Source organism: Danio rerio, chromosome 4 (genome assembly GCF_052040795.2).
Source record: "Danio rerio strain M-AB ecotype USA chromosome 4, GRCz13ab, whole genome shotgun sequence".
Classification (NCBI taxonomy): Eukaryota; Metazoa; Chordata; class Actinopteri; order Cypriniformes; family Danionidae; genus Danio; species Danio rerio.
In genome coordinates this window covers 52,144,528-52,156,103 of record NC_141024.2, presented here as the reverse complement: position 1 = coordinate 52,156,103, position 11,576 = coordinate 52,144,528, and the positions used below count along the sequence as shown (strand labels likewise).

General features: G+C 36.2%; 1 protein-coding gene across 1 annotated transcript in view; it reads left to right on the top strand.

Moving 5' to 3' along the window:
• The first annotated feature begins 3,724 nt into the window (after positions 1-3,724).
• LOC137490961 (protein NLRC3-like) overlaps positions 3,725-11,576 on the top strand; it is a 372,316-nt gene continuing 364,464 nt past the window's right edge. The window contains exons 1-4 of the mRNA XM_088650167.1: positions 3,725-3,784; positions 8,936-8,986; positions 9,615-9,722; positions 11,367-11,471. Of these exons, the coding sequence (XP_088506293.1) occupies positions 8,943-8,986; positions 9,615-9,722; positions 11,367-11,471 (257 nt within the window). The 5' untranslated portion in view covers positions 3,725-3,784; positions 8,936-8,942. The remainder of the gene's footprint in view (positions 3,785-8,935; positions 8,987-9,614; positions 9,723-11,366; positions 11,472-11,576) is intronic.

The following is an 11,576-nucleotide window of genomic DNA, read 5'->3' as shown; positions in this document are numbered from 1 at the left end:
GCCAGCAAATCTGTGTTTGATTTCCGGGTTTCAGATTGATCACTGCTTGTAGCTGCTGTTGTGTTAAACAGATCTGTTAGTTCATCCTCTAATTTCTTCATGGATTCAGGAACTCCTTTAGTGACATTAAAAGTTTTTTCTTGGCATAATTGTTTAATGTGAATCTTGCCACAATCCCACCATTGCTGCAGTGAAGAATAAAGGTGTTTTCCTTCTTTAAAATTCCCAAAAATAAAGAAAAGATTTCAATAAATGTCTCATCTTTTAAAAGGGACGTATGAAAATGCCAATAGGCACTCCTAATCTTCACAGAATGAACAATTAGAGTACAAATAACAGAAGAGTGATCTGAAAACCCAACAGGAATTATTTTACAATTTTTGACACAATCTGCTTGAAAATGAAACATGTAAAATCTATCAAGCCTTGCCATTGAAATAAAATGATTCTTACTATGTGCCCAAGTGTGCTGTCTATTTTCATGATGATCATTCCTCCACACATCGCATAAATCAAACACTCTTACTAATTGTGGAAGCACTTTTAGTGAAGCAGGATGTGTTTCTGAGTGATTTGGATCTCTCTTCTCTTTCTCTGTGCTGTTAAAATGAAAAACTCTTCTGATTTGATATCTTTAAGGACAGCACTAAAAGCATTGGAGAAATCTATTCTTTCATCTGCATTTGTAGAAGCGTAAATATTTTAAAAAGTCATTAAAATATTCTCAAATTTTGCTTTAATTAGTAAAAACGTCCTTTGACTATTTATTTCTCTCCACATTGAATTGGTAAAAACTGCTGTGAAAGCAATAGAGCTGAACACTTGAGCATCCCATTCTGTTCTTCAGTCTATTTCATTAAATAAAGCACTCTGAGACTCTTGAATGAAGGTCACATCAATACGTTTCATCTTTATAAACTCAAACAGACACATTCTATTCTGACTGTTTCTAGCACCATTCAAGTGTAGAGCTCCAATCTTAATGTCTCTCATAAATGATAGAAACAGTCAAAAAAAGAAGAAGCTATCACACCATGTCCTGTTCTTCATCTTCACGCATTTGTTTTCTCATTTTTATCATGATTTTTCTAAGATGGTACACTTCCTGATCACAGAAAGCTCCTTCCTTCATGCACCTCTTTACATCTCTTATAAGAGCAGATGAAACTGGACAGTAGTCTTCAGCTTCAGTGTCTTTGTTTCTCTTGAAAGCTGAGTTAGTTGTTCAGTGTTGTACACCACTGGCTGCTCTTCATCCTCATTTAGTGATGAAGAAAAGAGCAGCCTGAATCATTGGAGTCTGAAGAATCGCTGTCAATGTCTGAAACTGCACTTTCAGTCTCGCTCTTGTCTTCTTTGGTCTGTGTTATTGTCGTCTTACCTCTGCCTTTTCTCCTCTTTATTGGAGCTTTGAAAAATGCCTCAGTTTGCATTTCCGCTTCACTTCCAGCCTCGTTGCTTTTTCCAGTCACTGCTATATTTTCTGTCAATACTGGTGTAACAATGTGACCATTCATGCCATCTATCTCAGAATTAACTGAAGCAGGTACAACAGAAGCGCCTGCAACAATTTCAGCCAAAGTCAATGTATTTGACTCTACTGCCACCTCAGAGACTGGACCATCAGCTGAAGATGCCACAGTCTCTGCAGCAGTGCAGCATCTACTTGCTTTCAATCTGAGTGTTTTCCTAAGGCACTGAACACGACTCTTCCAAACACCAAACATAAGCTTGACTAAAGCCCTTGTGCGCATATGAGCCTGGCTGTAGCTGAAATCCTTCTGAGCATGCCCACTGTCACTAAGCAAAACTCCATTATGATCTCTTCTGACAAACTGAGTATACAGAGATGAGCTGAGGAGGATCATGAGTTGCACCTTTCCACCGTGCAGCAACGTTTGAAAACTCTAACTGGGAAGGTTATACACCTTGGACATTGATGAAAACCCAGTTCTTTTGGTTCCTGTATTCCTCCGCATCTGGAGTCGAGGGACGCTTAATGGGAATATGAGTTCCCTCTATGCAACCGATGACTCCTGGAACATTTCCATATTCATTGAATAGTACCTTGTAGTTAGCCTGGGTTCCAGCATCAGGGAAGTTCATGTGATGTGCTGTTAATTCACAAATAGTTTACTTTATGCATCTCGAACACTTAATTCATCAAAACCTTGCACTGGGTCACTTCTGTCTGCAAGAACTTGCCTGGCTGTTGGAAAGCGCTGATCATCATTGACATGGTCCAGGTAATCCATGTGTCCTCCAAATGAAATGAATCTGAAGTTAAACCTGCCTCCTGATAGATTTAATTTAAGCCTCAGTTTAGTCCTGAAGTTGCTCTAGTGTTCCTCCAGGAAATCAGCCTATTCAATTCTGGACTAGACTAAGTCTTAGACTTTTTAAAACCGAGATAGAGAAAGCACATTTCTGTTAGTCTGATCTAAATGGCCATTTCAGTGTAGGACTACGCTTAATCTTGGTCCAGGAAACCACCTCTAAACAAAGTAAAGGAAAGCCATTTTAAAATTTTACAGATAGATATATTACCCATGTAATGATTTATGTGTTAGTTTTGTAAAAATGAGTCAGACACTATTATTAAATGAAAGTTTCAGTTGTGATTACACTAAACTATTCTGGTTTCTCGTTTTCTTGTTATTTTATTTTAGTATTCTGTAAATTGATCATTATAACTGATTAAGATAATCTTGTTTATGGATTGTGAACTAAAACTCTTACACTATTTAGAAAACATCACATTCACTAAACACAATGTGCTAACTGATCCTGAATCTGTCAACTCTTTTCCACCGATCTAAAGGTTTTAATCATTCCCTGATTTCAAAACAGAGTTACTGTAAAGCTCAATTCAGATGATTAAGTTATCTGTATTTAATTTAAAATTCCCTTTTATAATGATTTGTGTATAACTATGCATTCCCTAATGTTATTTACCTTTAAACATAATAAAAAGAACAAATAAATAAATAAGAGCTGCTAAGTTTGATTTTACTGATAATAATAATAAATATTTTCTCACGACCAAGACACGACAAACCCGTCTTCCAGTTTCTGGGGAAAATTATTATAATTTTTATTGACTTTTTATCCTAAATTTTGAGAAATGACCACAAAAATAGTATTAAACATCTGTACTGTAATAGCGAGTATCGATAAACAGATAAATTGATTAAGAGAGATAATACATGTACATTCAAATTATGTGCTGCAAACAATTATTAAAAGACAAACTACAACATTTGAACTGAATGTAATACTGTTTAATGGTTTTCTTGATTTGTCCTCTGGTTAAACATTATTCATTTGTGTGTGCTGTTTCTCTTCCCTGTGATCTTCAGTTATTTTGTTCAGTTAGTTCAGTTTTGCCTTTGGTACTGACTAATCTATTGCATAAACACACTTACTGAATATTATTGAACAGCATCCTATAGAAAATAATAATAATATAGAAGAGAGATCTGTATGAGGTATACTGATTTATATAGAAATCTCTAATCTTATTTTATAGGTTCAACATTGCTGTAAATTTTCTTCAGAGACCTCTCAGATTTCATCTTTAATACCTTCTCTAAATCTTGCTTCAACACACTCGTCCTCAGGACACGCCCACAGTCAGGAGAGTCTCATGAATATTCATGTGAGTGTCACTCAGTGGAGCCAGTAATATTTTAGGATCTAAGTGTAGATCCCACAGGTGTGTTTTAGTGAAGTGAAAGAGTTCAGATTGTGTTCCTGCTGCACGAGAGCGTCTGTACTTCTGCATGTGAGTTTAACACTTCTACATTACGCTGATTTGTGCAAATGATGAAGGGTTTTATATGTGTGAGTGTGATTTAAATGTCTGATCCAGAAGATCAAATCCTCAAACGCAGATTAAACACTGAGTCAAACACGCTCATTTAAACACTTTCTAAAAGCTTTATTTTTAATGCCTTTAAAGTGTTTGTTCTCTTCTATATCAGACTGACTAAATAGTGTCCAATAATTCAGCATTAAATATAACTCTAAACATTCAGAGTCACCAAATCAAAAGTAAAGTTAAAGCAGACCTTCCAGTTGAACAGGAAGAAAAGCTGCTGAAAACAACAAGCTGACGATCCTTAAACAACACTGCATTTAACCCTTTACTGTCAGTGTAACTCATTAACCAAATAGCCTCTTTAGTAGAGAGACATTTTATTACTCACTACACAGTAAATAGTGTTGTGGTAATTCAGAGTAAAGTGTTAAAATTCTAGAGTTAGATAAAGGTAAAATAACCCTCTCGGCGTTAGAAGCTGATTTGCCTCCTTGTCACACAGAGTAACATGTATCTACCTTTGTAGAAAACCCTTGTATTAGAGAAACTAATCAGAGTGTCTGAAATCTCGCCACACCCTCATTCACCTGGCCCTTAAATTAGTCAGTTTAGTCCACTAGACAGAGGGAATGACCACAAATAAGTGAATTCAGACACCTGCTGTTGAACACCTGCTGTTAACAAGCACAATCACTGAAGGAATAAGAAATTGAAGGAAGAAATAAAACTACAGACACAGCCTCACACCAAACCAGCTGAATTAAAACAGAGGATTAAACAACTCCATTAAATATTAGTATAAGCAGCTTCACTGATTACAGTTTGACTTCATTTCTGTAAGAATATTTGACAATGAACAGAAGTTTATATTTTTTTATTAAAAATATTTAATTTGACCTCACCATCATGGAGATCAGAGGCTGCTTATTTAAGCTCTTGAAGCTTTACTCTTATATCCTGATGTTTCTCCGACTGTTATAGCTGTGTTTCTAAAACTCATCAGTTATAGCAAGAAAGGTCAAGAGAAACTATATTGTTAATGCTTAATTGTTATAGATATAATTTCAGGTGTTCTATAAGTTGATTCATGAAGATATGCAAATTTAGTTGTATTAAAGCTGCGTGGGACAATACTACTGACAGTCTGCTGCTCTTCATAGAAGATTCAACAAACAATTAGGATGCAATTAATAATTAGAGTGTCATGCACTAAACATTCAAGCTCCAGCTTGCTCATATGACACACAGGCATCAAGAATCAGGATATGAACCTCAACCGTGGTTGCTAAAAAAAAAAAAAAAGCTGCATAGTTCATGCCACAATGCATGCTGGGTACCAGCTTAGTATTAAGCTCCCAGCATGCATTGCAGCATGAATAAATTATGAAGCTTATGTTCTTACAATCTCTTTCTTTTCCTTTATTTTGTGTTGTTTTTGGGAGGTGATATTTCAGTAGAGTGTTTTTTTTTTACTTGATTTTTATTTTTTTGTTTGTCACCATTATTGAGATTCAAAGACTAATTGTTGATGTCTGGGTGTTTTTGAGTTCTGCCGCAGATCAAACATTCTCATGGTAAATATTGTTTGTATTTTATTTTATTGGAGCTTCAGTGGTTTCATTTACGCATATTATTTTTTTCTCACACATAACTAATATGATACTGAATTAGAAAACAAGCAGGAAAGGATGGCTATGATATCATAGATAACCTCTTCATACTGACACAATAATTGACTTTCGGCTTTCCATGCTATATATATAAATAGTGTGATTAACACTAACTATAGCAGTCAAAATAAAAGACATTTACAGCAAGAAGTTGAAAAGCCTGACTAAAGTAGACTCTGTCCTCCATCATGGTGACTTCAAATGAACAACAGAAATTTCATTAAGAGCTTTTGTTCACATGACAGAAATAAAGTCAAAGGTCAGTAATAGGTGAAGCTCCATGATAAGTTGTTTAATGTGATGAGTTGTTTTAAAGATGTTGAAAAATAAAAATTTTTATTGTGTAATTTGTTTTATTTTTATTGATCATTATTTTATTTAGAGTTTTTTTTCTCAGTTGATTTCATCTTTGGTTTTGGCTTGTGTTTTTCTTTCCTTCAGTGATTCTGCTTGTTAACAGTTGGTTATCAATAATTCTCAATCCTCCTTTAATTAGACACTTAATTGTTTCATTAACTTCATCACTGTCTGAGTGTTCAGCCCTCTGTAGTAAGGACACTAGTTAGGATTTTGCTCTGGAATTTAAGGCTTACGTGTGTTCGAATGAAAAATACAGACTATGGGATTTGTTTTTCACAGAAATATTCTGGAAACTGAATTTACGAATCTAAAATGTTGAAAACAGCAGATTACTGGCAACCACTGCTGCCAGTATTTTGACATACATTTAACAGATATTTTACACAATAAGAGTTTGCTAATTAACACTCTGGGTGTTAAAAATTTTAACACTTTCAAAAGTGTTATTTTAACACTTATAGTGGTTCCCATATAAACACTGAGGGAGTGTAAATTTTAACTCTAAGGTAGTTAAATCTACCAAATCTAAAATTTGCAGTTTGAGTTCGATAAAAAATACAGACTGTTGAATGTGCTTTTAACAGAAATATTCTGTAAACTGAATTTATGAATGTTAAAAACAGCAGATTACTGGCAACCACAGCTGCTAGTATTTTTACGTAAAATCTAAAAATGAAAAAAAAGAAAGAAAAACAGCAAAACGGTTTTTGTGTCACCATTGTGGAGGATAATAGCGTCTCTGTTCACGTCCAAGATGAACTGAGAAAATTTGATGTTATGCTGCATCTTCTTTTGTTTAAAGGTAACTGTGTAGTTACTAATGCTGTCAAAATCTGTTTGCTACTTGCAATCACACATGAAAACATTATTGCATCTAAAGACTTTACATTTTTGTGCACTAAGCTATGATTTTGTAAAATGAACATTGTATTAGTTCATGAAATATGGTTAATTTTTGTAAATTTATACAGTTATATAAAACTTCCATGTTTTTCACAGAAAGATTCTGGCAACCACAGCTGCTGGTATTTTTTCGGAAATTGAACAGATATTTTATACAATAAGGGTTTGTTAATTAACACTCTCTTGGTGTTGACAATGTTAACACTTTCAAAAGTGTTATTTTTAACACTTATAGTGGTTCCCATATAAACTCTGAGGGAGTGTTAATTTTAACTCCAAGGTAGTTAAATCTACTATCTAAAATTTGCAGTGTAAATCAACAATTGGCTGAACCTGAACTTCTCTTGATAAACTCTATATAACATGCATTTACCTTAAATCAAATGTGAAACAGCTGAGATGTCAGATCAGGGTTAAACCAACTGCATTCATGTTAAGGACTATATACATACAGTTGAAGTCAGAATTATTAGCCCCCCTGAATTATTAGACTCCCATTTTATTTTTCCCCCAATTTATATGTAGTGGAGAGCAGATTTTTTCAACACATTTCTAAACATAATAGTTTTAATGACTTATTTCTAATAGATGATTTATTTTATCTTTGCCATGATGACAGTAAATAATATTTTACCTGATATTTTTAAGACACTTCTATAAAGCTTAAAGGGCCATGAAACCCCAACGTTTCAGCAGGGTGTTTTTACACCTCTACTTTGGAAAAAGTCAGAAAAGTGGGCGTGTCCAGCTCTTTTTATGGGGGAGTGTCGGAGGAAGAAAAGTGGGTAGGTGTGGGAGTGTCTACTTGGGCAGGCGCGAGTTTCAGAGTCAAAATTCACACACACAGTAAAAAGTGATGGTGTATAACCTACATGGACATCTGTAGTCGAATTATTTGCCAAATTATTAAATGGTGGACTTTAACTGCAGTTTGGATCTTTCATTCAGGGAATTCATTCATGTCCCTCACGACAAACGAGATATTTGATTGGAGGAGCTGCTGTAAGAGTGTATTTTTCATCCAATGTTTGATACCGCACGGCGAATGAGAGAAAAAAAACCTCAGCATTTCCTGGAAACTTAGATGCACACGGCAGGTAGTGTCAGAAAGCCGCGTGTGTTATTCCGGTCACAAAATGCGGTAAAAACCCTACACGAGGTTAAAGTTTGGTTGTGGTGCTAACATGTTTACACTCTGTGTAATAGCTTGTTAGATACGAACAAACTGAATAAAATAAGGGCACTAGTCGCTCACTTACCAAATCTGTAGAGACAGGACAATCACCAGCAACTAGAGCCGCATCTATATGAAGAGAAGACTACAAGCGAATCCGGATCTCAGTGTTTGCAGATGAGAACAGCTCTCAGGTAAACAATGTTCCTCCTTAGACACGTAAGTTATTGTTGTCGCACGTCACGTACACTGTTAATCCACACGTGAGTCTGAGCTCTCACAGAGAGAAAATGAAAACGAAACTTAACTGCAGCAAACAATAAAAGCAACACTTCACGCTTGTTTTGCCAATACAACGTGGCGTCTCTGTCCTGAAAAAACGGTGATAGTAATGAATATTAATGAAGTTGCACAATAGAGCGCGCTGATTGGTTTGAACCAAGCCTTACTCATGCATTACTGCATCACACTGTAAGACGTAATAAGACACACTCTGGCACAGACGCCCAGTCTGCACGCTGGAATACAACGCTATTATGTCATGATTGTGACGCAGCTTCAAAAATTCGTTACAAACCGGAAGTACGAATTTGCTTGAAATAACGCAAAAACAACCAATTTACACTTTTTTTAGTGAAATATAGGTGTCCTAATAGTGTTTTTAGCAGTGTGGGACACATATACGACTGTCAACAGCTCAAAACATGTGTTTTGGTGTTTCGTGACCCTTTAAAGTGACATTTAAAGGCTTAACTAGGTTAATTAGGGTAACTAGGCAGGTTAGGGTAATTAGGCAAGTTATTGTATAACGATGGTTTGTTCTGTACAGTCGGAAAAAAAATAGCTCAAAGGGGCTAATAATTTTGTCCTTAAAATGGTGTTTAAAAAATTATTAACTGTTTTTTTTTTTTGTAGCCGAAGTAAAACAAGATTTTCTCCAGAATATATATAATATATATATATGGTTGTTTCCTAAAAGCTCTGCTAATGTCTGCATTGGTGTTTTAGCTGCAGTATGGCAGAGGAGCGAGTAAAGGACTCTCTCTCAGAGAAACACAGGTATTGACTCTGTTTTTACACCATTATTTCAACACTTTCTCTGAAAAACAAAGACCAACAACAATGCACTTATTTGTGTTGCTATTGCCTGATCAAATGATGGACAAAGCTTCAGTTTACAGCTTCAACAAATGTGTTTAGATCACTCTAGATTACAGACAGCATAATCTGGTGACATATTTGCCAGAGGTCAATGTGTGTCATGTGCTGTTTAAAGTCTTGCACAAAATCAGAGTTAAAGCTGACCGCAGAACAGTTTCAACTTGTGCTTATAGAGAAGATCAAATGAAGATAGAATGAACTAGAACATTTAATACAAATCTGCATGTTAAACTTACAGGTTATAGCTCAGTGAAGCAAATTATAATATATATATATATATATATATATATATATATATATATATATATATATATATATATATATATATGTAATGTTTTTCAGACTTTATATGAATTTTCAGAGATTAAATTAATTTCTATAGATGCATATTGTTTTGTTTTTGTATTTCTTCATGTGGTTTCTGTGTTCTTTTTTTATTCCACAGATTAAAAAATTAGATAAACTCTTATATAAGAGACTGAAGTTTCTCCTGCAGTTTATTCCTCTGGTGTGTTTGTGTTTTCAGGATGAGATCAGGATCACTTGTGTCTCAAATGCTTGAGCGCTCAAAACAATGTCGGAAAATCAACACAGATTCTTTACTCAGAGAGAAAACACCATCATCTGCCAAAAGGTATTTTGTGGTTTACTTTATTGGTCACACAAAAACTGTCTGCAGTGTTCATCAGGATTTTAAAAAAATAAATAAGTTAGATAAAAATAAGCTGGATAAGTCGGCGGTTCATTCCGGTGTGGCGACTCCGGATTAATAAAGGAACTAAGCCAACAAGAAAATGAATGAATGAATGAATGAACATTCTAGACCTGCGGGCAAAACTCCACGCACTGGGGTAGTTCTCGTCAGAAAATTTACTCAAGGCCCAGAATCAGTAGCACCAAAGACATTACAAGGGCACTAAATTACGACAATTTGCACCGGGAAATAAAGTGCTTCTGCTGCTACAGCCAGCTCGAAATAACTTGCCAAGTGGCAAGGACCGTTCATGATCACTAAATGAGTGGGGTAACTTGATTTTGAAGTGTCGCAGATGGACAGGGGCAGGACACGCAAAATGTACCATCTAAAATTTTTAAAGCTGTGGAAAGATCCAGAGGCAGTGATGCTGGCAACGGTAGTGAAATGGTAGTGGTGGCTAACTAACATCCGGTGGCTCTAGCAAGAATTCCCGGATGTGTTCTTACCCCTGCCTGGTCGAACGAAGCTGATTCAGCAGCATATCCTGACCGAACCAGGTGTTGTAGTTAGAACACACACACACAAAAAAGTGGTTCAGGAAGAATTGAAGATGCTGGATATGAGGGTGGTAGAAGAATCCCTCAGTGACTGTCTGAGACCGATTGACAGACAGCTCCGTCTGATTCTGTGTGGATTTTTGTTAAGTAAATGCTGTGTCCAAAACTTGATGCGTATCCAATGCTGCACATTGATGAGTTGCTCGATCGGTTAGGTGCTGCTCGCTTTATCGACATTGGATCTGATGAAGGAATACTGGCAAGTTTCCCTTACGCCTTTATCCCAAGAAAGAAAACACTCTTTCTACACCCTTCAGATTACACCAGTTCGTTACGCTTCCGGTCGGGTTGTTCAGAGCACCGGCTACATTTCAGTGTTTAATGGACAAATTCCTTGCCTGACACTCTGCATTTGCTGCTGCTCTACCTTGATGACATTATTATTTTTAGTAATCATTTTTAGCGGCATTTGCAGCATCTGAGGCCGTCCTGACAATGCTAAGACACTCTGCTCATGGCCAGCCCGAAAAAGTGTACAATTGGGTAAGTGGAGGTCAGGTATCTGGGCTTCCGCTTGGGACACAGGCAGGTGCGGCCCCAAATTGACAAAACTGCAGCATTTGCAACCCTTTCCGAGAACTAAGATCAAAAATAAGGTGAGACAGTTCTTGGAGCCGGCAGGATATTATGGCCATTTCATCCTTAATTATTTGGCCCTCATCAGCATGTTGACTTATCTCACGAAAAAGGGAGAGCCAGATACTGTACAATGGTCAGAGCGGTGCCAACAGGTGTGTGTGCTGCTTGGCCAGAAAAAAAGAAAAAGAAATAAAATATGTTTGCACTTACCTGCACTGTCAACCCTGCCTTCTTCTTTCAACATATCCCAAACCTCACAACAGTATAATGAATGATTTGACACATATTTTGATCTGAAATTCGACACCTTAACATTTTTCTTACATCTTGAAAAACACCTTGAGGTTGTGACGCTCCTTTTCCTCTGGTGTGTTTGTGTGTTCAGTGTGAGATCAGGATCATGCGTGTCCAGCTCTGTGTCTCTGAAGAGTGACTGGTCAATGGGTCGTCCACCAGACCTCAGAGAGAAAACACCATCATCTGCCAAAAGGTATTTTGTGTTTTACATTTTTGATCACACTTCAACTGTATTTCAGTATTCATCAGGACATTTTATTTTACTTAAACAATACTTTAAAGGGCATCTATGATGAAA